This window comes from Vicugna pacos, chromosome 28, assembly GCF_048564905.1.
Source record: "Vicugna pacos chromosome 28, VicPac4, whole genome shotgun sequence".
NCBI lineage: Eukaryota > Metazoa > Chordata > Mammalia > Artiodactyla > Camelidae > Vicugna > Vicugna pacos.
The window spans coordinates 8,233,102-8,259,742 of NC_133014.1; the positions used below are offsets into that span (position 1 = coordinate 8,233,102).

Consider the following 26,641-nt stretch of genomic DNA (forward strand, 5'->3'; position numbering starts at 1 on the left):
GACTCTCCTGTCCTTTGTGGCGTTACTGTACCCGTTCACCTCAGTTGTAGAGCTGTTGAAACTTTTCTGTGCTGACTTGTTTTCATGGATCCTGTGCCTCTGGCAGAACAGAGAGGAGAATCTGCCTTTTATTTGTACCGCCAGCTTCTCCCAGGATAGGGCTTGTGTTCTGATAGGTACGGTAAATAACTGTTGTCTACCTGACCGACCGACCGACCGACCAAGCGTATGAACATGATGGTTTCTGAAGTTCGTTTCTTGTTTTATCTTGTTTTGTGTTCCTAGGAAGGGGCGACTGAGCCCGAACTTAAGAAACCGGAAGACGCTACTGGGACTGTAGAAACGGCTCCATGGGAGCTAACAGATCATACCACGCCGACCTCTTCTGCTGGAGCACACGGAGCTTATTATACACCGGGTAAGTTAGTGAACGTGGATGGCATTCCTTGTTCCTCTGTGCCTAGAAACTAGTGTGCTCTGGGGGGTGGGGGGAGGGTATATGTAGCTCAGCAGTAGACAGAATGCAGGCTTAGCATGCAGGAGTTCCTGGGGACAGTATCCAGTTCCTCCAAGAAACGAGTGTGATGCGGGGAAGGCAGGCAGGCAGGCAGGCAGGCAGGCAGGCAGGCAGGCGCAAAGGTTTTGTTTCGCTTCAGCAGTGTCTTCACAGGAAAGCCTAATGCTCCATCCTTTTCTGTGGTTTTCAGCCCACGCGGGACCTGGCGCGGCTCCGATGTGGCCCGACAGCGCCTGGCCACCTGCGGCGGCCCAGGTAAGTGGGGTGATCATGCTCTGTTGGACCTCGTCCTGGGAAAGGTGATCTTCCCGTTTTCCCGGCAGCCGTTCCTGGCCTCGTCTCCAGACTGTGTGTCCTGTGACGGGTCTGGCGTGGCGTGGCGTGTCGCTGCCTTTTCAGACTGAAAGCTCTTGCCCAGGAGCCAGCGGGCTGCTTGTCCCGGGAGCCCGTCGCCTTGGCTGGTGCCTGCAGGAGCCATGAGGGAGTGCTTAGAAGCCGGGGCCCGCAGACTTTGACTGTGGGTTTCTCGAAGCAGCGTGAGGAGGGTGAGCCCGCGCTCCACACTGACTTCTCCCGGCTCGGCTGACTCCTTCCTGTCCTCCTGCACCTGGGGTTGCTCCTGGGTCACTGAGACGGATTTCTGTGTCGTCGTCCTTTTGACTGGTTTCCCGGCTCAGGCCAGGTGATTCTCCTGTTTGGAACGTCCATTCAGATCCTGGTAACTGAAAAAGGGGCAAAGCCCCCCCCACCCCGCCCGCCTCCAGCTCTGTACCGTGTGCTTTGTGCAACTCTGAGTCTTCCTGGGTGTGGTAAATGTCACAGCCCGTCACTGTCTTTTCTCGGGAGGCAGGTGTGTCTTGGCCGCTGCCTCCAGTTGTACTCTGGGCAGAAAAGCCTGGCTCTCGGAGATGGTGCGTTTGTAGTAGGGAATAGAGGCTGGAAGGGGAAGAGCCCGCCGTGAAAAATGGCTCCTTCCCTGCGGGGGAATTCCCATGCGCACCGGCGTGCGTACGTTGTGTTCCCCACCCTGCGCCGGGTCGGGCCTGCCCTGGAAGCTGTCAGAGCTGCTCGTTGGTCTCATGGCACACCGTGGGGTTTTGCGCACGAGCTAGTACAGTCCCTTGGGTGTCAGGTGTGGGGTTGAGACTCCCCACGTCACTCTCCCACAGCACGCAGGTGTAGGGTGCGTTCCGTAGGGACCGTAAAATCCAGACGTCCCTGAGGATAGGGATGATGGTAGCGGAGCCTGGCTCCCTTCTGAGGACAGCCTTGTCCCCTCAGGAGCCCTTGGCCAGCTCCGCCGCAGGACTCCGGGATGCCCAGCTCCCCAGGGCTCTTTGCGCCCAGGGGCAGCCCCTGCGGGGGGCGGAGGAGGGCCCTTTGTGAGGAGGGGGCAGAGAGGGCCTGGCAGGGTCCTGCAGGCAGAGCCCTGCAGGCAGAGCGGTGACCCAGGTGCGGCTCTGCTTGCTCGTGTGGAGAATGGGCTCTTCACGTCCGTCCCGTCTCCGTGTTCCTGGTCCGCGCCGGGCAAGCTTCCGTGGAGCTGGGGAAGGTGGCGGGGAGGGCCGTCCCGCCCAGAGCGGCTGGCTGTTGGGGAAGGCGCTACTTTGTCCGTGTGCTGGCAGCTGCGTGTGCAGCCTCTCGGGCAGGAGGACCCTTGGCTTCCTCCACTTGGAGACAGCGGCGGCGACGTGCGGCGTCAGTGTCGTATCCCCGTGTCCTCCTGTGCGGCCCAGGCTGCAGGCAGGCCCCAGAGGGCTGGGTGGAGCGTGTGGCGCCGTGCTGCTCTCTGGGCACCCGGTGGAGGGGAGGGTGCCCGGTGCCGACAGCTGCTGCTGCGTTGGGTTTCGGCTCCTGTCGGCGTTGGCGCTTTTGTGTGTCATCCAACCCAGCTCTCCCTTCTGTCCTGCAGGCCACCCCGTGGGCCGGAGGGCCCCAACCTTTCCCAGGACCAGTCTGCGTGGCCTGCCCCGCGTGCGGCCCGTCGTCGCCCAGCTGGGCACCTGCACCTGTTCCCCCTTGGTGCCCCGTGCCGCCTCGCCCCCCACCGCCAGCTGCTCCGCTCGGTAAGAGGAAAGCATAGTCCTCTGTTTCTTCCTTGAGTCACTGCAGAAGAAGGGCAGGTCGCTCTCCGGGGCTTCCCCGTGCACGGGCGGCCCTGACTGGGCTCACGGCCGCGTCCCTCTGGTCCCTTAGCAGACGCACTTGATGGGCCGCGTCTTCCCCGTCCTGCCCTGGGGAGGGAGGTGTCTCTTGTAGAGGGAAAGAGGGTCCTCTGACGGAGGGCAGACGTGTCGGTTCTGCACACGGGCCTTCAACAGAGACCACGTTCCGGGCTCCCTGGAGGAGAAGCCCGCCCCTGTCACTGTCGGCAGCGAGTGGAGCCCTGACCTTCCACAGCCGATGATCGGTTATGGAAGAAACACCCGAACCCGTGGCCTGTGGTCTCTTCAGTCAAGGGTCCCTGAGACCTGTCTCCCACTCGGTCTGATGTGAGACTTAGTGTGATACGGGGAAGAAAGAAAGCCTCAAAGGTCTTCCGCGCTTCAGCAAAGTAACATGTTTTGTAAGGTAGTGAACGGTGAAAGAGTTTTTTTGTATTTTATTTTATCTATGCCGAGAAGCTAGTTTACTCGGGGAAGGATATAGGTTAGTGGTAAACAGAATGCTTGCTTAGCATGCCGAATTCCGTGTGCTCATTCCCGGTACCTCCACTTAAAAAAGGAAGAAAAGAAAAAACAAAAACAGGAACGAACTTCAAATGTTGGAAGTACATAGTGCGCAAACCCGACTTGGATATCCATTCTTTTTACGTGTTTTCCTCTTACTGCTTGGTTTGAAATCTATCCCAACCGTGACTTAAGCTTTTGGGTTTTTTGGGGGTTGTTTCCCCCCCCCCCCAGAAAAATGCTCTTAATTCTTTGAAATTCTTTTCTGCCACTTTTGTTTTGACATATCCACGGACGGAGATAGACGCACGTGGTGGTTGTAATTTGCATTCGTGAATATTCTCATTAATGTACCTGTAACTACATTTTACAGGTGGTATGTCAGTGCACCACTTTGCAGAAGAAGGAGGAGGAGAGTCTTCCTCTGAGGAGGTACTGTCTCTTGTTGTTAATGTCCTTGTGTGACTGTGTAAGTATCAGGGGATTCTGAAACATAAGCCGGGGGTTGGTGTGAGTGTGCATTTTCACGTTTGCATCTGCTGATGAGAATTTTTGACTTACATTTTTAACTTACAGTTTAGGATGTGATTCTGTGCTTAATGCCGTAGGACTGGATAGTGCACTTGTGTTAATTTTCCAGACTCACCTAGTGAAACCAGTGTCTCTGTATGTGAATTCTTTTTTTCAGGGTCTTTCCGTTACAGTTTATTAGAGGGTATTGAAAAGAAATTCATCCCTGGGAAAGTTAGGTGTATCTTGGAGTTGGTTCTTGTTTTAGCCGTCCTCACTTGAAATTAATTCAGTGGTGGCTCATTTTGAAGGCAGCATGTTTTGTCTTCCCATTCCACCGCCAGTAACAGTGTGTTCTAGTTTCCTTAATGCCTTACGCTGTTTCCCACCTGCTCCTTTTACTCAGGCTGCCCTTCCCCAGAGCCCCTCCACATCCCCCCTCTGCACTGGATCTCTCTTTTACGAAACAGTGCGGTCTTCCCAGCATTCCCTGAGCTATCCACGTGCAGCGGACTCTCCTGTCCTTTGTGGCGTTACTGTACCCGTTCACCTCAGTTGTAGAGCTGTTGAAACTTTTCTGTGCTGACTTGTTTTCATGGATCCTGTGCCTCTGGCAGAACAGAGAGGAGAATCTGCCTTTTATTTGTACCGCCAGCTTCTCCCAGGATAGGGCTTGTGTTCTGATAGGTACGGTAAATAACTGTTGTCTACCTGACCGACCGACCGACCGACCAAGCGTATGAACATGATGGTTTCTGAAGTTCGTTTCTTGTTTTATCTTGTTTTGTGTTCCTAGGAAGGGGCGACTGAGCCCGAACTTAAGAAACCGGAAGACGCTACTGGGACTGTAGAAACGGCTCCATGGGAGCTAACAGATCATACCACGCCGACCTCTTCTGCTGGAGCACACGGAGCTTATTATACACCGGGTAAGTTAGTGAACGTGGATGGCATTCCTTGTTCCTCTGTGCCTAGAAACTAGTGTGCTCTGGGGGGTGGGGGGAGGGTATATGTAGCTCAGCAGTAGACAGAATGCAGGCTTAGCATGCAGGAGTTCCTGGGGACAGTATCCAGTTCCTCCAAGAAACGAGTGTGATGCGGGGAAGGCAGGCAGGCAGGCAGGCAGGCAGGCAGGCAGGCAGGCGCAAAGGTTTTGTTTCGCTTCAGCAGTGTCTTCACAGGAAAGCCTAATGCTCCATCCTTTTCTGTGGTTTTCAGCCCACGCGGGACCTGGCGCGGCTCCGATGTGGCCCGACAGCGCCTGGCCACCTGCGGCGGCCCAGGTAAGTGGGGTGATCATGCTCTGTTGGACCTCGTCCTGGGAAAGGTGATCTTCCCGTTTTCCCGGCAGCCGTTCCTGGCCTCGTCTCCAGACTGTGTGTCCTGTGACGGGTCTGGCGTGGCGTGGCGTGTCGCTGCCTTTTCAGACTGAAAGCTCTTGCCCAGGAGCCAGCGGGCTGCTTGTCCCGGGAGCCCGTCGCCTTGGCTGGTGCCTGCAGGAGCCATGAGGGAGTGCTTAGAAGCCGGGGCCCGCAGACTTTGACTGTGGGTTTCTCGAAGCAGCGTGAGGAGGGTGAGCCCGCGCTCCACACTGACTTCTCCCGGCTCGGCTGACTCCTTCCTGTCCTCCTGCACCTGGGGTTGCTCCTGGGTCACTGAGACGGATTTCTGTGTCGTCGTCCTTTTGACTGGTTTCCCGGCTCAGGCCAGGTGATTCTCCTGTTTGGAACGTCCATTCAGATCCTGGTAACTGAAAAAGGGGCAAAGCCCCCCCCACCCCGCCCGCCTCCAGCTCTGTACCGTGTGCTTTGTGCAACTCTGAGTCTTCCTGGGTGTGGTAAATGTCACAGCCCGTCACTGTCTTTTCTCGGGAGGCAGGTGTGTCTTGGCCGCTGCCTCCAGTTGTACTCTGGGCAGAAAAGCCTGGCTCTCGGAGATGGTGCGTTTGTAGTAGGGAATAGAGGCTGGAAGGGGAAGAGCCCGCCGTGAAAAATGGCTCCTTCCCTGCGGGGGAATTCCCATGCGCACCGGCGTGCGTACGTTGTGTTCCCCACCCTGCGCCGGGTCGGGCCTGCCCTGGAAGCTGTCAGAGCTGCTCGTTGGTCTCATGGCACACCGTGGGGTTTTGCGCACGAGCTAGTACAGTCCCTTGGGTGTCAGGTGTGGGGTTGAGACTCCCCACGTCACTCTCCCACAGCACGCAGGTGTAGGGTGCGTTCCGTAGGGACCGTAAAATCCAGACGTCCCTGAGGATAGGGATGATGGTAGCGGAGCCTGGCTCCCTTCTGAGGACAGCCTTGTCCCCTCAGGAGCCCTTGGCCAGCTCCGCCGCAGGACTCCGGGATGCCCAGCTCCCCAGGGCTCTTTGCGCCCAGGGGCAGCCCCTGCGGGGGGCGGAGGAGGGCCCTTTGTGAGGAGGGGGCAGAGAGGGCCTGGCAGGGTCCTGCAGGCAGAGCCCTGCAGGCAGAGCGGTGACCCAGGTGCGGCTCTGCTTGCTCGTGTGGAGAATGGGCTCTTCACGTCCGTCCCGTCTCCGTGTTCCTGGTCCGCGCCGGGCAAGCTTCCGTGGAGCTGGGGAAGGTGGCGGGGAGGGCCGTCCCGCCCAGAGCGGCTGGCTGTTGGGGAAGGCGCTACTTTGTCCGTGTGCTGGCAGCTGCGTGTGCAGCCTCTCGGGCAGGAGGACCCTTGGCTTCCTCCACTTGGAGACAGCGGCGGCGACGTGCGGCGTCAGTGTCGTATCCCCGTGTCCTCCTGTGCGGCCCAGGCTGCAGGCAGGCCCCAGAGGGCTGGGTGGAGCGTGTGGCGCCGTGCTGCTCTCTGGGCACCCGGTGGAGGGGAGGGTGCCCGGTGCCGACAGCTGCTGCTGCGTTGGGTTTCGGCTCCTGTCGGCGTTGGCGCTTTTGTGTGTCATCCAACCCAGCTCTCCCTTCTGTCCTGCAGGCCACCCCGTGGGCCGGAGGGCCCCAACCTTTCCCAGGACCAGTCTGCGTGGCCTGCCCCGCGTGCGGCCCGTCGTCGCCCAGCTGGGCACCTGCACCTGTTCCCCCTTGGTGCCCCGTGCCGCCTCGCCCCCCACCGCCAGCTGCTCCGCTCGGTAAGAGGAAAGCATAGTCCTCTGTTTCTTCCTTGAGTCACTGCAGAAGAAGGGCAGGTCGCTCTCCGGGGCTTCCCCGTGCACGGGCGGCCCTGACTGGGCTCACGGCCGCGTCCCTCTGGTCCCTTAGCAGACGCACTTGATGGGCCGCGTCTTCCCCGTCCTGCCCTGGGGAGGGAGGTGTCTCTTGTAGAGGGAAAGAGGGTCCTCTGACGGAGGGCAGACGTGTCGGTTCTGCACACGGGCCTTCAACAGAGACCACGTTCCGGGCTCCCTGGAGGAGAAGCCCGCCCCTGTCACTGTCGGCAGCGAGTGGAGCCCTGACCTTCCACAGCCGATGATCGGTTATGGAAGAAACACCCGAACCCGTGGCCTGTGGTCTCTTCAGTCAAGGGTCCCTGAGACCTGTCTCCCACTCGGTCTGATGTGAGACTTAGTGTGATACGGGGAAGAAAGAAAGCCTCAAAGGTCTTCCGCGCTTCAGCAAAGTAACATGTTTTGTAAGGTAGTGAACGGTGAAAGAGTTTTTTTGTATTTTATTTTATCTATGCCGAGAAGCTAGTTTACTCGGGGAAGGATATAGGTTAGTGGTAAACAGAATGCTTGCTTAGCATGCCGAATTCCGTGTGCTCATTCCCGGTACCTCCACTTAAAAAAGGAAGAAAAGAAAAAACAAAAACAGGAACGAACTTCAAATGTTGGAAGTACATAGTGCGCAAACCCGACTTGGATATCCATTCTTTTTACGTGTTTTCCTCTTACTGCTTGGTTTGAAATCTATCCCAACCGTGACTTAAGCTTTTGGGTTTTTTGGGGGTTGTTTCCCCCCCCCCCCCAGAAAAATGCTCTTAATTCTTTGAAATTCTTTTCTGCCACTTTTGTTTTGACATATCCACGGACGGAGATAGACGCACGTGGTGGTTGTAATTTGCATTCGTGAATATTCTCATTAATGTACCTGTAACTACATTTTACAGGTGGTATGTCAGTGCACCACTTTGCAGAAGAAGGAGGAGGAGAGTCTTCCTCTGAGGAGGTACTGTCTCTTGTTGTTAATGTCCTTGTGTGACTGTGTAAGTATCAGGGGATTCTGAAACATAAGCCGGGGGTTGGTGTGAGTGTGCATTTTCACGTTTGCATCTGCTGATGAGAATTTTTGACTTACATTTTTAACTTACAGTTTAGGATGTGATTCTGTGCTTAATGCCGTAGGACTGGATAGTGCACTTGTGTTAATTTTCCAGACTCACCTAGTGAAACCAGTGTCTCTGTATGTGAATTCTTTTTTTCAGGGTCTTTCCGTTACAGTTTATTAGAGGGTATTGAAAAGAAATTCATCCCTGGGAAAGTTAGGTGTATCTTGGAGTTGGTTCTTGTTTTAGCCGTCCTCACTTGAAATTAATTCAGTGGTGGCTCATTTTGAAGGCAGCATGTTTTGTCTTCCCATTCCACCGCCAGTAACAGTGTGTTCTAGTTTCCTTAATGCCTTACGCTGTTTCCCACCTGCTCCTTTTACTCAGGCTGCCCTTCCCCAGAGCCCCTCCACATCCCCCCTCTGCACTGGATCTCTCTTTTACGAAACAGTGCGGTCTTCCCAGCATTCCCTGAGCTATCCACGTGCAGCGGACTCTCCTGTCCTTTGTGGCGTTACTGTACCCGTTCACCTCAGTTGTAGAGCTGTTGAAACTTTTCTGTGCTGACTTGTTTTCATGGATCCTGTGCCTCTGGCAGAACAGAGAGGAGAATCTGCCTTTTATTTGTACCGCCAGCTTCTCCCAGGATAGGGCTTGTGTTCTGATAGGTACGGTAAATAACTGTTGTCTACCTGACCGACCGACCGACCGACCAAGCGTATGAACATGATGGTTTCTGAAGTTCGTTTCTTGTTTTATCTTGTTTTGTGTTCCTAGGAAGGGGCGACTGAGCCCGAACTTAAGAAACCGGAAGACGCTACTGGGACTGTAGAAACGGCTCCATGGGAGCTAACAGATCATACCACGCCGACCTCTTCTGCTGGAGCACACGGAGCTTATTATACACCGGGTAAGTTAGTGAACGTGGATGGCATTCCTTGTTCCTCTGTGCCTAGAAACTAGTGTGCTCTGGGGGGTGGGGGGAGGGTATATGTAGCTCAGCAGTAGACAGAATGCAGGCTTAGCATGCAGGAGTTCCTGGGGACAGTATCCAGTTCCTCCAAGAAACGAGTGTGATGCGGGGAAGGCAGGCAGGCAGGCAGGCAGGCAGGCAGGCAGGCAGGCGCAAAGGTTTTGTTTCGCTTCAGCAGTGTCTTCACAGGAAAGCCTAATGCTCCATCCTTTTCTGTGGTTTTCAGCCCACGCGGGACCTGGCGCGGCTCCGATGTGGCCCGACAGCGCCTGGCCACCTGCGGCGGCCCAGGTAAGTGGGGTGATCATGCTCTGTTGGACCTCGTCCTGGGAAAGGTGATCTTCCCGTTTTCCCGGCAGCCGTTCCTGGCCTCGTCTCCAGACTGTGTGTCCTGTGACGGGTCTGGCGTGGCGTGGCGTGTCGCTGCCTTTTCAGACTGAAAGCTCTTGCCCAGGAGCCAGCGGGCTGCTTGTCCCGGGAGCCCGTCGCCTTGGCTGGTGCCTGCAGGAGCCATGAGGGAGTGCTTAGAAGCCGGGGCCCGCAGACTTTGACTGTGGGTTTCTCGAAGCAGCGTGAGGAGGGTGAGCCCGCGCTCCACACTGACTTCTCCCGGCTCGGCTGACTCCTTCCTGTCCTCCTGCACCTGGGGTTGCTCCTGGGTCACTGAGACGGATTTCTGTGTCGTCGTCCTTTTGACTGGTTTCCCGGCTCAGGCCAGGTGATTCTCCTGTTTGGAACGTCCATTCAGATCCTGGTAACTGAAAAAGGGGCAAAGCCCCCGCCACCCCGCCCGCCTCCAGCTCTGTACCGTGTGCTTTGTGCAACTCTGAGTCTTCCTGGGTGTGGTAAATGTCACAGCCCGTCACTGTCTTTTCTCGGGAGGCAGGTGTGTCTTGGCCGCTGCCTCCAGTTGTACTCTGGGCAGAAAAGCCTGGCTCTCGGAGATGGTGCGTTTGTAGTAGGGAATAGAGGCTGGAAGGGGAAGAGCCCGCCGTGAAAAATGGCTCCTTCCCTGCGGGGGAATTCCCATGCGCACCGGCGTGCGTACGTTGTGTTCCCCACCCTGCGCCGGGTCGGGCCTGCCCTGGAAGCTGTCAGAGCTGCTCGTTGGTCTCATGGCACACCGTGGGGTTTTGCGCACGAGCTAGTACAGTCCCTTGGGTGTCAGGTGTGGGGTTGAGACTCCCCACGTCACTCTCCCACAGCACGCAGGTGTAGGGTGCGTTCCGTAGGGACCGTAAAATCCAGACGTCCCTGAGGATAGGGATGATGGTAGCGGAGCCTGGCTCCCTTCTGAGGACAGCCTTGTCCCCTCAGGAGCCCTTGGCCAGCTCCGCCGCAGGACTCCGGGATGCCCAGCTCCCCAGGGCTCTTTGCGCCCAGGGGCAGCCCCTGCGGGGGGCGGAGGAGGGCCCTTTGTGAGGAGGGGGCAGAGAGGGCCTGGCAGGGTCCTGCAGGCAGAGCCCTGCAGGCAGAGCGGTGACCCAGGTGCGGCTCTGCTTGCTCGTGTGGAGAATGGGCTCTTCACGTCCGTCCCGTCTCCGTGTTCCTGGTCCGCGCCGGGCAAGCTTCCGTGGAGCTGGGGAAGGTGGCGGGGAGGGCCGTCCCGCCCAGAGCGGCTGGCTGTTGGGGAAGGCGCTACTTTGTCCGTGTGCTGGCAGCTGCGTGTGCAGCCTCTCGGGCAGGAGGACCCTTGGCTTCCTCCACTTGGAGACAGCGGCGGCGACGTGCGGCGTCAGTGTCGTATCCCCGTGTCCTCCTGTGCGGCCCAGGCTGCAGGCAGGCCCCAGAGGGCTGGGTGGAGCGTGTGGCGCCGTGCTGCTCTCTGGGCACCCGGTGGAGGGGAGGGTGCCCGGTGCCGACAGCTGCTGCTGCGTTGGGTTTCGACTCCTGTCGGCGTTGGCGCTTTTGTGTGTCATCCAACCCAGCTCTCCCTTCTGTCCTGCAGGCCACCCCGTGGGCCGGAGGGCCCCAACCTTTCCCAGGACCAGTCTGCGTGGCCTGCCCCGCGTGCGGCCCGTCGTCGCCCAGCTGGGCACCTGCACCTGTTCCCCCTTGGTGCCCCGTGCCGCCTCGCCCCCCACCGCCAGCTGCTCCGCTCGGTAAGAGGAAAGCATAGTCCTCTGTTTCTTCCTTGAGTCACTGCAGAAGAAGGGCAGGTCGCTCTCCGGGGCTTCCCCGTGCACGGGCGGCCCTGACTGGGCTCACGGCCGCGTCCCTCTGGTCCCTTAGCAGACGCACTTGATGGGCCGCGTCTTCCCCGTCCTGCCCTGGGGAGGGAGGTGTCTCTTGTAGAGGGAAAGAGGGTCCTCTGACGGAGGGCAGACGTGTCGGTTCTGCACACGGGCCTTCAACAGAGACCACGTTCCGGGCTCCCTGGAGGAGAAGCCCGCCCCTGTCACTGTCGGCAGCGAGTGGAGCCCTGACCTTCCACAGCCGATGATCGGTTATGGAAGAAACACCCGAACCCGTGGCCTGTGGTCTCTTCAGTCAAGGGTCCCTGAGACCTGTCTCCCACTCGGTCTGATGTGAGACTTAGTGTGATACGGGGAAGAAAGAAAGCCTCAAAGGTCTTCCGCGCTTCAGCAAAGTAACATGTTTTGTAAGGTAGTGAACGGTGAAAGAGTTTTTTTGTATTTTATTTTATCTATGCCGAGAAGCTAGTTTACTCGGGGAAGGATATAGGTTAGTGGTAAACAGAATGCTTGCTTAGCATGCCGAATTCCGTGTGCTCATTCCCGGTACCTCCACTTAAAAAAGGAAGAAAAGAAAAAACAAAAACAGGAACGAACTTCAAATGTTGGAAGTACATAGTGCGCAAACCCGACTTGGATATCCATTCTTTTTACGTGTTTTCCTCTTACTGCTTGGTTTGAAATCTATCCCAACCGTGACTTAAGCTTTTGGGTTTTTTGGGGGTTGTTTCCCCCCCCCCCAGAAAAATGCTCTTAATTCTTTGAAATTCTTTTCTGCCACTTTTGTTTTGACATATCCACGGACGGAGATAGACGCACGTGGTGGTTGTAATTTGCATTCGTGAATATTCTCATTAATGTACCTGTAACTACATTTTACAGGTGGTATGTCAGTGCACCACTTTGCAGAAGAAGGAGGAGGAGAGTCTTCCTCTGAGGAGGTACTGTCTCTTGTTGTTAATGTCCTTGTGTGACTGTGTAAGTATCAGGGGATTCTGAAACATAAGCCGGGGGTTGGTGTGAGTGTGCATTTTCACGTTTGCATCTGCTGATGAGAATTTTTGACTTACATTTTTAACTTACAGTTTAGGATGTGATTCTGTGCTTAATGCCGTAGGACTGGATAGTGCACTTGTGTTAATTTTCCAGACTCACCTAGTGAAACCAGTGTCTCTGTATGTGAATTCTTTTTTTCAGGGTCTTTCCGTTACAGTTTATTAGAGGGTATTGAAAAGAAATTCATCCCTGGGAAAGTTAGGTGTATCTTGGAGTTGGTTCTTGTTTTAGCCGTCCTCACTTGAAATTAATTCAGTGGTGGCTCATTTTGAAGGCAGCATGTTTTGTCTTCCCATTCCACCGCCAGTAACAGTGTGTTCTAGTTTCCTTAATGCCTTACGCTGTTTCCCACCTGCTCCTTTTACTCAGGCTGCCCTTCCCCAGAGCCCCTCCACATCCCCCCTCTGCACTGGATCTCTCTTTTACGAAACAGTGCGGTCTTCCCAGCATTCCCTGAGCTATCCACGTGCAGCGGACTCTCCTGTCCTTTGTGGCGTTACTGTACCCGTTCACCTCAGTTGTAGAGCTGTTGAAACTTTTCTGTGCTGACTTGTTTTCATGGATCCTGTGCCTCTGGCAGAACAGAGAGGAGAATCTGCCTTTTATTTGTACCGCCAGCTTCTCCCAGGATAGGGCTTGTGTTCTGATAGGTACGGTAAATAACTGTTGTCTACCTGACCGACCGACCGACCGACCAAGCGTATGAACATGATGGTTTCTGAAGTTCGTTTCTTGTTTTATCTTGTTTTGTGTTCCTAGGAAGGGGCGACTGAGCCCGAACTTAAGAAACCGGAAGACGCTACTGGGACTGTAGAAACGGCTCCATGGGAGCTAACAGATCATACCACGCCGACCTCTTCTGCTGGAGCACACGGAGCTTATTATACACCGGGTAAGTTAGTGAACGTGGATGGCATTCCTTGTTCCTCTGTGCCTAGAAACTAGTGTGCTCTGGGGGGTGGGGGGAGGGTATATGTAGCTCAGCAGTAGACAGAATGCAGGCTTAGCATGCAGGAGTTCCTGGGGACAGTATCCAGTTCCTCCAAGAAACGAGTGTGATGCGGGGAAGGCAGGCAGGCAGGCAGGCAGGCAGGCAGGCAGGCAGGCGCAAAGGTTTTGTTTCGCTTCAGCAGTGTCTTCACAGGAAAGCCTAATGCTCCATCCTTTTCTGTGGTTTTCAGCCCACGCGGGACCTGGCGCGGCTCCGATGTGGCCCGACAGCGCCTGGCCACCTGCGGCGGCCCAGGTAAGTGGGGTGATCATGCTCTGTTGGACCTCGTCCTGGGAAAGGTGATCTTCCCGTTTTCCCGGCAGCCGTTCCTGGCCTCGTCTCCAGACTGTGTGTCCTGTGACGGGTCTGGCGTGGCGTGGCGTGTCGCTGCCTTTTCAGACTGAAAGCTCTTGCCCAGGAGCCAGCGGGCTGCTTGTCCCGGGAGCCCGTCGCCTTGGCTGGTGCCTGCAGGAGCCATGAGGGAGTGCTTAGAAGCCGGGGCCCGCAGACTTTGACTGTGGGTTTCTCGAAGCAGCGTGAGGAGGGTGAGCCCGCGCTCCACACTGACTTCTCCCGGCTCGGCTGACTCCTTCCTGTCCTCCTGCACCTGGGGTTGCTCCTGGGTCACTGAGACGGATTTCTGTGTCGTCGTCCTTTTGACTGGTTTCCCGGCTCAGGCCAGGTGATTCTCCTGTTTGGAACGTCCATTCAGATCCTGGTAACTGAAAAAGGGGCAAAGCCCCCCCCACCCCGCCCGCCTCCAGCTCTGTACCGTGTGCTTTGTGCAACTCTGAGTCTTCCTGGGTGTGGTAAATGTCACAGCCCGTCACTGTCTTTTCTCGGGAGGCAGGTGTGTCTTGGCCGCTGCCTCCAGTTGTACTCTGGGCAGAAAAGCCTGGCTCTCGGAGATGGTGCGTTTGTAGTAGGGAATAGAGGCTGGAAGGGGAAGAGCCCGCCGTGAAAAATGGCTCCTTCCCTGCGGGGGAATTCCCATGCGCACCGGCGTGCGTACGTTGTGTTCCCCACCCTGCGCCGGGTCGGGCCTGCCCTGGAAGCTGTCAGAGCTGCTCGTTGGTCTCATGGCACACCGTGGGGTTTTGCGCACGAGCTAGTACAGTCCCTTGGGTGTCAGGTGTGGGGTTGAGACTCCCCACGTCACTCTCCCACAGCACGCAGGTGTAGGGTGCGTTCCGTAGGGACCGTAAAATCCAGACGTCCCTGAGGATAGGGATGATGGTAGCGGAGCCTGGCTCCCTTCTGAGGACAGCCTTGTCCCCTCAGGAGCCCTTGGCCAGCTCCGCCGCAGGACTCCGGGATGCCCAGCTCCCCAGGGCTCTTTGCGCCCAGGGGCAGCCCCTGCGGGGGGCGGAGGAGGGCCCTTTGTGAGGAGGGGGCAGAGAGGGCCTGGCAGGGTCCTGCAGGCAGAGCCCTGCAGGCAGAGCAGTGACCCAGGTGCGGCTCTGCTTGCTCGTGTGGAGAATGGGCTCTTCACGTCCGTCCCGTCTCCGTGTTCCTGGTCCGCGCCGGGCAAGCTTCCGTGGAGCTGGGGAAGGTGGCGGGGAGGGCCGTCCCGCCCAGAGCGGCTGGCTGTTGGGGAAGGCGCTACTTTGTCCGTGTGCTGGCAGCTGCGTGTGCAGCCTCTCGGGCAGGAGGACCCTTGGCTTCCTCCACTTGGAGACAGCGGCGGCGACGTGCGGCGTCAGTGTCGTATCCCCGTGTCCTCCTGTGCGGCCCAGGCTGCAGGCAGGCCCCAGAGGGCTGGGTGGAGCGTGTGGCGCCGTGCTGCTCTCTGGGCACCCGGTGGAGGGGAGGGTGCCCGGTGCCGACAGCTGCTGCTGCGTTGGGTTTCGGCTCCTGTCGGCGTTGGCGCTTTTGTGTGTCATCCAACCCAGCTCTCCCTTCTGTCCTGCAGGCCACCCCGTGGGCCGGAGGGCCCCAACCTTTCCCAGGACCAGTCTGCGTGGCCTGCCCCGCGTGCGGCCCGTCGTCGCCCAGCTGGGCACCTGCACCTGTTCCCCCTTGGTGCCCCGTGCCGCCTCGCCCCCCACCGCCAGCTGCTCCGCTCGGTAAGAGGAAAGCATAGTCCTCTGTTTCTTCCTTGAGTCACTGCAGAAGAAGGGCAGGTCGCTCTCCGGGGCTTCCCCGTGCACGGGCGGCCCTGACTGGGCTCACGGCCGCGTCCCTCTGGTCCCTTAGCAGACGCACTTGATGGGCCGCGTCTTCCCCGTCCTGCCCTGGGGAGGGAGGTGTCTCTTGTAGAGGGAAAGAGGGTCCTCTGACGGAGGGCAGACGTGTCGGTTCTGCACACGGGCCTTCAACAGAGACCACGTTCCGGGCTCCCTGGAGGAGAAGCCCGCCCCTGTCACTGTCGGCAGCGAGTGGAGCCCTGACCTTCCACAGCCGATGATCGGTTATGGAAGAAACACCCGAACCCGTGGCCTGTGGTCTCTTCAGTCAAGGGTCCCTGAGACCTGTCTCCCACTCGGTCTGATGTGAGACTTAGTGTGATACGGGGAAGAAAGAAAGCCTCAAAGGTCTTCCGCGCTTCAGCAAAGTAACATGTTTTGTAAGGTAGTGAACGGTGAAAGAGTTTTTTTGTATTTTATTTTATCTATGCCGAGAAGCTAGTTTACTCGGGGAAGGATATAGGTTAGTGGTAAACAGAATGCTTGCTTAGCATGCCGAATTCCGTGTGCTCATTCCCGGTACCTCCACTTAAAAAAGGAAGAAAAGAAAAAACAAAAACAGGAACGAACTTCAAATGTTGGAAGTACATAGTGCGCAAACCCGACTTGGATATCCATTCTTTTTACGTGTTTTCCTCTTACTGCTTGGTTTGAAATCTATCCCAACCGTGACTTAAGCTTTTGGGTTTTTTGGGGGTTGTTTCCCCCCCCCCCCCAGAAAAATGCTCTTAATTCTTTGAAATTCTTTTCTGCCACTTTTGTTTTGACATATCCACGGACGGAGATAGACGCACGTGGTGGTTGTAATTTGCATTCGTGAATATTCTCATTAATGTACCTGTAACTACATTTTACAGGTGGTATGTCAGTGCACCACTTTGCAGAAGAAGGAGGAGGAGAGTCTTCCTCTGAGGAGGTACTGTCTCTTGTTGTTAATGTCCTTGTGTGACTGTGTAAGTATCAGGGGATTCTGAAACATAAGCCGGGGGTTGGTGTGAGTGTGCATTTTCACGTTTGCATCTGCTGATGAGAATTTTTGACTTACATTTTTAACTTACAGTTTAGGATGTGATTCTGTGCTTAATGCCGTAGGACTGGATAGTGCACTTGTGTTAATTTTCCAGACTCACCTAGTGAAACCAGTGTCTCTGTATGTGAATTCTTTTTTTCAGGGTCTTTCCGTTACAGTTTATTAGAGGGTATTGAAAAGAAATTCATCCCTGGGAAAGTTAGGTGTATCTTGGAGTTGGTTCTTGTTTTAGCCGTCCTCACTTGAAATTAATTCAGTGGTGGCTCATTTTGAAAGCAGCATGTTTTGTCTTCCCATTCCACCGCCAGTAACAGTGTGTTCTAGTTTCCTTAATGCCTTACGCTGTTTCCCACCTGCTCCTTTTACTCAGGCTGCCCTTCCCCAGAGCCCCTCCACATCCCCCCTCTGCACTGGATCTCTCTTTTACGAAACAGTGCGGTCTTCCCAGCATTCCCTGAGCTATCCACGTGCAGCGGACTCTCCTGTCCTTTGTGGCGTTACTGTACCCGTTCACCTCAGTTGTAGAGCTGTTGAAACTTTTCTGTGCTGACTTGTTTTCATGGATCCTGTGCCTCTGGCAGAACAGAGAGGAGAATCTGCCTTTTATTTGTACCGCCAGCTTCTCCCAGGATAGGGCTTGTGTTCTGATAGGTACGGTAAATAACTGTTGTCTACCTGACCGACCGACCGACCGACCAAGCGTATGAACATGATGGTTTCTGAAGTTCGTTTCTTGTTTTATCTTGTTTTGTGTTCCTAGGAAGGGGCGACTGAGCCCGAACTTAAGAAACCGGAAGACGCTACTGGGACTGTAGAAACGGCTCCATGGGAGCTAACAGATCATACCACGCCGACCTCTTCTGCTGGAGCACACGGAGCTTATTATACACCGGGTAAGTTAGTGAACGTGGATGGCATTCCTTGTTCCTCTGTGCCTAGAAACTAGTGTGCTCTGGGGGGTGGGGGGAGGGTATATGTAGCTCAGCAGTAGACAGAATGCAGGCTTAGCATGCAGGAGTTCCTGGGGACAGTATCCAGTTCCTCCAAGAAACGAGTGTGATGCGGGGAAGGCAGGCAGGCAGGCAGGCAGGCAGGCGCAAAGGTTTTGTTTCGCTTCAGCAGTGTCTTCACAGGAAAGCCTAATGCTCCATCCTTTTCTGTGGTTTTTTTCCAATGCAGAACCTCGTGCTGCTCTGGTGTCCCCTGGTAGCTCCCGCCCACCTGAGGCCACCATGGAGTCCCAGATAAATTGAGATGTGTTGTTTGGTGGAAGTCTTTCTTGGATATGTATTCTTTTTGTTTTCGCAGCATCCTCTTTGGCCTCGTTTGTAGGCTGTGTGTTATGTTTCGGATCTGGCATGTCGTTTTGTTTTCAAAGGCAAACTCTTGTGCAGGGTACATTGGCTTTCCTCTCAACCAGTCACCTTGAGTGTTGCTTGTAGAAGCCTTTAGCGAGGAACTGCATGAGTGCTTAGGACCTCAAGCTTTGACTGTGTGTTTCTTAGAATAGCATAAGAATTGTGGTCCCTTGCTCCATACTGACTCCTCCTGGCTCGGCTGACTCCTTTTTACCTCCTTCACTTGGGATTGCTCCTGGGTCACTGAGACCGGTTCCTGTTGTTATTCTTTGAATGGTTTCCTGGCTCAGGCTGGGGATTCTCCTTTCTAGAAAGCCCATTCAATTCCTTGTAACTGAAAACTGAGCAAAGCCACTCCTCCAGCCTTACACTGTGTGGTTTGTGCAACTTTGAGTCTTCCTGGGTGTGTAAATATCACAGCCCATCACTGTCTCTTCTGGGGAGGTAAAGGTGCCTTCCCCGCTGCCTCCATTTGTATTTTGGGCAGAAAAGCCTGACTCTCAGAGATGGTGCATTTGTAGTAGGGAATAGAGGCTGGAAGGGAAAGAGCCCGCAGTGAAAATGCCTAGTTCCCTGCAGGACCAATTTGCACCACAGTCCTGGCATCATGTCCTCCATCCCGCGCTGTGTCGGTTCTGCCCTGGAAGCTGTCAGAGTTGCTTCTCTGTCTCATAACACACCATTGGATTTTCCACATGAGCTAAAATCCCGTTGGTGTTATTTGCAGGATTGAGACTTCCCTGTTCCCTTTCCCATAGGACAAACATAGTGTGCTTTTCCTAGCAAACTTAAATCCAGATATCCCTGAGAATAAGGATGATTGTAGCAGAGCCTGACTCCCTTCTGAGGACAGCCTTGTCCCCTCAGAAGCACTTTGCCAGCTCCCCCACAGGACTCCGGGATGCCCAGCTCCTCAGAGCTCATTGCGCCCAGGGGCAGCTCCTGCGGGGCGGAGGAGGGCCCTTTGTGTGCAGGGAGTAGAAAGGGTCTGGCAGGGTCCTGCAGACAGTGCAAGTACTCAGGTGCGGCTCTGATTCTATGTGTGGAAAACCAGGCCTTCACTTCCTTTCTTTCTCTGTGTTTCTGGTTCATGCAGACCATGCTTCTGTGGAGCTGGGGAAGGTATCAGGGTGGGTTGTCCTGCACAGAGAGGCTTCCTGTTTGGGAGGTCCTACTATATCAATTTGCTGGAACCTCTGTGCATCGTCTCAGTCGTAGGACACTCGCCTTCCTCCACTTACAGACACCGGCGGTATCGTGTGGCAACAGTGTTTTATCCCCAAGGTCGAGTGTGTGGCCCTGTGCTGCTGTCTGGGCACCCGGTGGAGGGGAGGGTGCCCGGTGCTGACAGCTGCTGCATTGGGTTTCAGGTTCTGTAGGTGTTTTTCCTTTTGTCTGTCATCCAACACAGCTCTCTCTTCTGTCTGCAGGTCACAGTGAATTCCAGACGTCCCGGTGCTTGTCCAGGACCACCTGGTGTACCTTGCCCCCTGGGACACCCATCACCGATTGTCAGATGCTATTCATCACCGCCACCCCCACCTCCCTTGTGGCCTCTGTGGTCTCAGTCACCGGCACAAATTACTTCGCTCGGTAAGATGAGAGCATGTGCTTCTGCTCCCTTGTCGAGTCTTTGCAGAAGGGGAGATGGCACTCCAGGGCCTTGCGATGCCTGAGGAAATCTGACTTGGGACATTGTGACATCTGTCTAGCTTCCCAGCACACACATCTGATGGACTGTGTCATTTCCCTGTCCTGACCTGGGAAGCAGGTGTCTCTTGTATAGAACAAAAGAGACTTTTGACAGAATATCAAATGAATTTGAAGTCCCAGTTTGGCAGATGTGCCTCTTGCATGGACCATGTGATGTGCTCTGTGAGGGGTGAAGCACACCCCTAACTTCAGGGGCTCATGGGGTTGCCTCGAGGGGTGAGGGAGGGAGCGAGTGAGGGAGAGAGACATTCACAACAGACAGCTTGTCACCATAGCAGATGTGCCCGTGCAGGGCCTCAGAGTGCAGAAGAGGGACACGTGAGCCACCCAGGAGTGAATAGGAGGGTGTGGAGGGGAAGAAAGGAATTGAGGGGCTGCCCAGTGGGCGTTTGTTGGGTTCACTCAGATGGAGCTGGAACGTCACTCCCGGCAGGGCGGGCAGTTCAGGCGGGCCGTGTGAATGCAGCGTGAGGTCCACTCAGAGCCACGTGTGTGTGCAGGGGACTCAGTGCAGCCATGCACGTATCCCCTTCAGAACCCAGTGCCTCCAGAAAGCCTCAGTTCACAACCTCATATAAAGATGATTGTTCTCTTGGGTTTCTGAAAGTTCTGGGTCTGGATGAAATCTCTGGATATCAGAGAAACTGAAATTTAGCTTGTTTTTTTCAGGATGTTTTGTGTGGCTGAAGTTTTCTTTTGTCCCAGTGATTTGAAAAGTGCAGGCAGGATTTAGATCAGCTGAGCAGGTGCCTTGCCCTTCAGCATGAGGCAGGTTCTTTGGGGGAAGTCAGGGGTGATCAGGAGACCCCCTGTAGGACCCCTGTCCTCACACCCCTGCTCCCTCCTGTCACCATGCCCACTGTCAGCTTGGCATCTCTACGTTTATGTCACAAGATCCGATTCCTGATTCTTTGAGTTCTTGCAGTTCATCCCCTAACACCAAGACTCAGTGGGGCCCCCACAGGGTCTCAGCGTTGTCTGTGAGCCGGGGGTAATGCTGGTCCCTGACGTCATTGTGAGGAGGGTCGGGTCAAGCACACACATTGTTTTGCAAAATGACTGGGACATATTTCTCACTCAGCATTCTCATAGTTTAAAAGAAAGTGTCTGCACACAGTATCATCAAAAGAGACCTCAGGAAGTCCATTAAATTTAAACTGAAGATGTAAGAGCTCAGGCCCAGAGCTTACCATTCTCTGCTTTAAAGATAAGGTGAAAGATCCCTTTCTTCTATTAAATCTTAGGTCCTACTAGTTAAAGAAGGAAATATAACAATGAGAATGTGCACATTTTGAGATCTGTGTCTGAGATGTGAAAGTAATTATTTTCATTCTGTATAGACACGGACATGCACACACAGACTACAGTGTCTGTCAGAGGCCATACGTACATTAGAGAAGACAAAATCAGGAAAAAATAAGGTCCTATTAAAATAACTCTTTTTGCCTTACAGCACAGTCTATTTGACACCTGAAGAGGCCTCTCAACTGTGGCAATGACGTGTTAAGAGATGTCAGAGGTGCATTAAGGCCCAAATGTTTTCCTACTCCATCCTGCTGCCCCCTCTGGTCTCTCCTGTTGTCACCCCTAATGAATCTGTCACCGTTCTCTCTGTGTCAGTGTCTGCTTCCTGGAGGATCAGTGGTCACACCCTCTTGAGGGCACGCAGTGATTCACGGGCACACAACTCACAAACCAGCAGGAACTAAGATGACAGGGCAGATGAAAGGTTACCCCTTCAGGGCAGCAGTGACCACAGGGGCCCCAGGGCTCCTCCTGGTTGTTGGGTACAGCCTGTGTCTAGATCTAGTGATGGCTGTGCTGCTTCAGTCTGTAAACACTCACTGGGCATGTGGGGCCTGTCAGTCACAGGGGTGTCTGGTCGTGAGACCAGAATGAAGTGGCCGTGTCTCATGGTGAGGAATGGATGAGGTGCAGGGGGGGCCATGGGCGTCCAGCAAGAGGCCCTGCACTGACCAGGCCCGTGCCCCCGCCCCGCGTCAGCTGCCTGGCAGCCCTGGCTCCAGGCAGACCCTGAGGGGGGCTGAGGGCGACAGTGCTCTCAGTGAGCCCCGTGAGCGCCATTCATCCTCCCACAGCCTCCTGACTCTGAGGTGGGCGGGGCGCCACCACTGCCAGGGAGAAGGTGTTGGGTATAGAAAGAGTCCACTCCATTCTGCGCCAGCTGTCCCTGGAGCCCACGGGGCCCTCCTTCCAGGTGGGGGAGGCAGCCAGCCCTGCAGCAGCTCTGGGGTCCAGGCTGGGCCACAAACAGGTCAAGGTGAGACTGTTGCGCTGCCCGGGAGGTGGGGGGAACAGCGATGCAGCAGTAAATGCCAGCAGGAGCAGCTCCGTAACCGGGCTCCTCCACTGTGAGCAGGGCTGGGGCTGGAACTTCGCTGTGAGGGTGGGAGGGCTGGGAGAGATGTGGCCCTGTGGCCCTGTGGCCCTGGACAGGGCTAGACCTGAGCTCAGGGCCTGAGGGTCTGGGGGGAGAGGCAGAGAAAGACACACGCAGGGAGAGACAGCGTGTGAGTGAGAGAAGGGTGGAGGTCAAGTCCTAGAGAGGGACAGGAGGTGACAAGAGAGGGACACCGGGTAGGGGGAAGCAGAGACAAGAGGAGGCAGGAAGGAAAGAGGGAGCCAGCCCAGGGTGCGTGGTGGGGGACGATGGGCCAGGGTGACTGGGAAGGGGAGTTGGCCCATCCTTCACCAAGCCGTGTAGCTGCCACTGTCAGGGCCGCAGGGACCAGCAGCCTGCCCAGCTAGACAGACACCATCGGCCCTCAGGATGGGGCTAAGAGCCGCGCCCAGGGCCCTCCGGCCACTTCCCAGGTAAGGAGGACCAGGAGGGCTCTCCCCAGCACCACAGCAGCACCATCTCTAGCTTCACAGAGACCCTGTGAGCAGGCGCCGTCCCATCCCCTGTTCCACAGAAGGGAAACTGAGGCTCGGCCAGCCAGCCAACTTGGCCCTGTCTGCAGGGTTATTCACTTTCCCGATGCTTCTTTCCAGGCAGGCCTATGCCCCTGTCCTAAGAAGGGGGCCTGTGACAAGCCCGAAGCCCTGGGTCCCACCCGACTGCCCTCCTGTGCTGGGTGACCTGGGCAGGTCTCTTCCCCTCCTTGATCCTCGACTGTATGACCAGCGGCCCTTCTCCCCATCTTCCTGGGTAGTGGGACCCCAGCAGGGCCATCGCTCCAGGACTCCCAGACCCCTGGGTGGGTGGGATGAGCTCTGGCTCTCGGGGGAATTCCTTTCTGGGCGGGGCGATGGCTCACGTGCGCTCACCACTTTTTATGGGGTCACATCCTGCTATTTCCGTCTGGAATGGGACTTACCTACCATGGAGCCTGAAACTTGGTTTTCCACATTTTTCTAAATTGGCCCTTGTGCAGAAAAGCGACTCCCCTGGCCGGGGTGACAAACTCAGTCCTGGTGAGGAGGCCCTTCCTACTCCCCTCACCTCGCTGCTGCTGGTCACCCCCAAACTCCAGAGCCGTGCTCACCCCCTTGGATTCCCTGCTTCCCCCTCCCCATGCCAAGCCCAGCCTCCTCCTCCTGCCCCAGAGACCCCTCCTGAGCGAAGTTGTGGGGCCCTCAGGGTCAGGACTCCAAGTCCTGTGTCACGGCAGAGAACACCCCAGCTGATTGGTGACAGGCCTGGAAGCAAGGGTGGGGCCCTGAGCCCCAAGACGGGCTGTGTGGCCTTGGTCAGGTCACAGCCTCGCAGCCCAGCATCACGGCCTCTCACACCCCTCCAGGCCCACGTGCCTGAGATGTCACTCAGTCACACACACAGGCTCCAGCCCCACTCCCCACCCCCATGCAGGCACATGGAGGGCACACATGTACACACATACAGGAACATACACACATGCATGGGGACACACACACAGGCTCATCCCCCAGCCACCAGGATGCCACTTTTTCATTATCCTACATGTCGCTTCTGCAATAAAATAATTAAAACATGAATATTCAAATGGTAAATGCTGGAGAGGGTGTGTAAAACAGTGAACCCTTGTACACTGTTGGTGGGAATGTAGTTTGGTACAGCAATTATGGAAAATGGTATGGAGATTCCTCAAAAAACTAAAAATACACTTACTATATGATACAATAATCCCACTCCTGGGCATATATCCAAAGGGAGCCTTAATACAGATAGACACCTTCACCCCAATGTTCATAGCACTATTTACAATAGCCAAGACATGGAGACAGCTTAAATGTCCATCAACAGATGACTGGATACAGAAGCCGTGTCATATGTATACAGTGGAATACTACTCAGCCATAAAAAATATACCATTTGCAGCAACATGGATGGCCCTGGAAAACAACATTCTAAGTGAAGTAAGCCAGAAAGAAAGAAAAACACCATATGACAACACTCATGTGGAATCTAAAATTAAACAGACAGAAAACAAACTCATGGTTACCAGAGGGGAACAGGGTGGGAAGGGATACACTGGAAGTTCGAGATTTGCAGATAGTGACTGGTAAATATAAAATAGAGCAACAAGTTTATACTACACAGCACAGGGAACCATAGTATCTTGTAGTAGCTCATGGTGAGAAAGGACATGAAAATGAATATACAGGCGCAGTGTGGTCCCTCTTTTGGAAGATGATGAGCCTACTGTCCCAGGCAACCCACACGAGAGAAGCAGCCCCAGTATGCAGCAGGATATGTGGTGTTTCTGCCCTGGTGGTTCTAGATCTAAAGATCACAGTGCAACATCTTGCATCCTCTAGGGTCTTCTGAACGGCTGCCAGACAACACCCCTCCCAGAGCTCACCTTCACCCTCTCCAGTCCAGCCAAACTGACGTGCAAAGGGCCGGCTGTCAGAAGGGCAAGCTGGAACTCTTGGGCACTACCGTCCACAGGAAGAATTTCTTCTTCATCAGAGAAGCTTCAGTTCCACTCTTGAGGCCTTTCAAGTGATTGGATCAGACCCACCCAGATTATCCGGGATAATCTCTCTTATGGACAACTGGTTATAGTCTTTAATCATATCTACAAAATACCTTCATTGCAACGTCTAGATTAGTGTTTGAATAACTGGGGCCTGTAGTTTAGCCAAATTGACACAAAAAAAGACCATCAGAGGTTCCCCAGTGGCTAAAGATGTGGACCAGCTTTTCATGCACTTGTGGCCAATCATATATCTTCTTTTGTGAAGTATGCAATAAAATCTTAAACTTTAAAAAAAAATTCATTTGTCTGCTTTTTTATTATTGAGTTTTAAGAGTTACTTTAATATCCTAAATACCAGTTCTTTATTAGATAACATTTTTGCAAACATTTTCTTCTAATCTGTGGCATGTTTATGCATTTCTTTATTGGTATTGAGCAGGAATTGTAAATTTGATGAAAATCAATTTATTCATTTTTTCTTTTATGTTTATTGCTTTTGTGATCTTGATCTGACAAAGAAGTACTGGCCTACTCTCATGGTCACAAAGATTTTATCCTATGTTCTAGATGTTTTATAGTTTTATAATTTACATTTAGGTCTATGACCAGTTTCAAGTTAATTTTTATTTATGGTTTGATGTAAAGGTTGATGTTCACCTTTTGCCACATGCATATCCAATATTTCCAGTAATTTAGTGAAAGTAACTTCTATTCTCATTGAACTGCGTTGCCACCTTTGTTGAAGATCAATTGATCATATATGTGTGTGAGTCCATTTCTGGACTCTCTTTTCCATTCCAAAGATACATATGGCAATCCTTTCACCGACACCACACTCTTGTTTACTGTAGCTTTAGAGCAAGTCTTGATAACAGTAATTTAAGTCACCTAATATTGTTCTCTTTCAAGAATGCTTTGGAAATTCTAATTCTTTTGCACTTCCATATACATTTTAGAATCGGATTCTCAATTTCTATCAAAAAACCTGCTGGAATTATGCGTGGAATTACATTGAATCTATAAATTTGAGGACAATTCACATCTTAGTAACTTTGATTCTTCCAGACTATAAACATGGTATAGCTACTTATTTGGGTCTTCTTTAATTTCTCTAAGGAATGTTTTGTAGTTTACAGCATAGAGGTGGTCACTTTTTGGGTTAAATTTTTATATTATTAAGTACTTTGTGGTTTTTAACATTATTTTGAATACAATTTTTAAAACAGAGTTTTTTGAAACTTATTCTCTGATCCTTATGAGTTTTATGCCCTTTTCTTGCCTACTCCACTGACTAGGAACCTCAGTATAATATTTAATGAAGTGGTGGAAGTGAGCTCCACTGCCTTATTCTTAATTGTAAGGGAAAGCATTCATTCCTTCAACTCTAACTGTGATAGTAGCTGTAGGTTTGGTTTTGTTTTGTTTTTTGTAGATATCTGAAGGGGGTTTGAGGGTTTTGGGGACTGATCAAGAAAAGATATCATTGGGTAAGATAGTAACACACCACAACAAACTACTGGGTGGCACGTGGGTAGGGTTGAATGAGAGAGAAAGTCCCTAACAGCATGAGGACTTTCAAAGGCTTACAGTGACAGCCTCTTCTGGAAGGCAGGCAAGGGACCTGCTTGGGGACAGGAAGGCGGGAGAGAGGGCCTGTGTGTCTAGGTGACGTCACTCAGCAGCAAGGCGGGGAGTCTCCAGGTGAGAAAGCTCTGAAGGGCAGCAGCTGCTTTGGAGCCTGGTAACTAACAACCACAAGGCCCGAGCTTATCAGTGTGTAGGGACAGCTGTTGAGTGAGGTTTCATGGGTATGAAAAGCAGGCAGCGTCTAAATAACTAAAAATACGCTTGTTTGGACTATTTTAAAAATAACTTAAAGTGCGAAATTTTGATTTTGGTGCTGGGAGGCTCTTGAGCAAATGGTCTCAGCCTGCAGTGAAGAAATAAACGACCGAGGGACCATTGCACAGATGCCTTTTTCATTTACATAACATATAAATATGACTGTATTTAATTTTCTCTGTTGCTATTATCAATGAGGTTTTTCTCTATCAGTATATCTTCTAATTGATCACTATTTGTGCACACAAGAAGTCTACTGATTTCTGTGTATCAAATTTCTATCTGCCACATCATTGAATTTTTTTTTTTTGGTTAGAATGAGTATCATTTATTCTCTCAGGTTCTTCAGGTATAATTTTTATCATGCGCAAATATAATTTTACTTCTTTTTCAATTCTATTCCTCTAATTAGTGTTTCTTATCTAATTGTGTTAGCTACAACACCTCCC

The 26,641-nt window shown here is 53.7% G+C and overlaps 1 protein-coding gene across 1 annotated transcript in view; it reads left to right on the forward strand.

Annotated features, from left to right (window-relative positions):
* LOC140689988 (uncharacterized) overlaps positions 1-24,326 on the forward strand; it is a 72,725-nt gene extending 48,399 nt beyond the window's left edge. Inside the window, exons 28-46 of the mRNA XM_072951370.1 lie at positions 286-418; positions 708-772; positions 2,430-2,583; positions 3,560-3,618; positions 4,493-4,625; positions 4,915-4,979; positions 6,637-6,790; positions 7,768-7,826; positions 8,701-8,833; positions 9,123-9,187; positions 10,845-10,998; positions 11,974-12,032; positions 12,907-13,039; positions 13,329-13,393; positions 15,051-15,204; positions 16,182-16,240; positions 17,115-17,247; positions 19,143-19,305; positions 24,187-24,326. Coding sequence (XP_072807471.1) covers positions 286-418; positions 708-772; positions 2,430-2,583; positions 3,560-3,618; positions 4,493-4,625; positions 4,915-4,979; positions 6,637-6,790; positions 7,768-7,826; positions 8,701-8,833; positions 9,123-9,187; positions 10,845-10,998; positions 11,974-12,032; positions 12,907-13,039; positions 13,329-13,393; positions 15,051-15,204; positions 16,182-16,240; positions 17,115-17,247; positions 19,143-19,305; positions 24,187-24,196 — 1,950 coding nt within the window. The 3' untranslated portion in view covers positions 24,197-24,326. The remainder of the gene's footprint in view (positions 1-285; positions 419-707; positions 773-2,429; positions 2,584-3,559; positions 3,619-4,492; positions 4,626-4,914; positions 4,980-6,636; positions 6,791-7,767; positions 7,827-8,700; positions 8,834-9,122; positions 9,188-10,844; positions 10,999-11,973; positions 12,033-12,906; positions 13,040-13,328; positions 13,394-15,050; positions 15,205-16,181; positions 16,241-17,114; positions 17,248-19,142; positions 19,306-24,186) is intronic.
* The last annotated feature ends 2,315 nt before the right edge of the window (positions 24,327-26,641 follow it).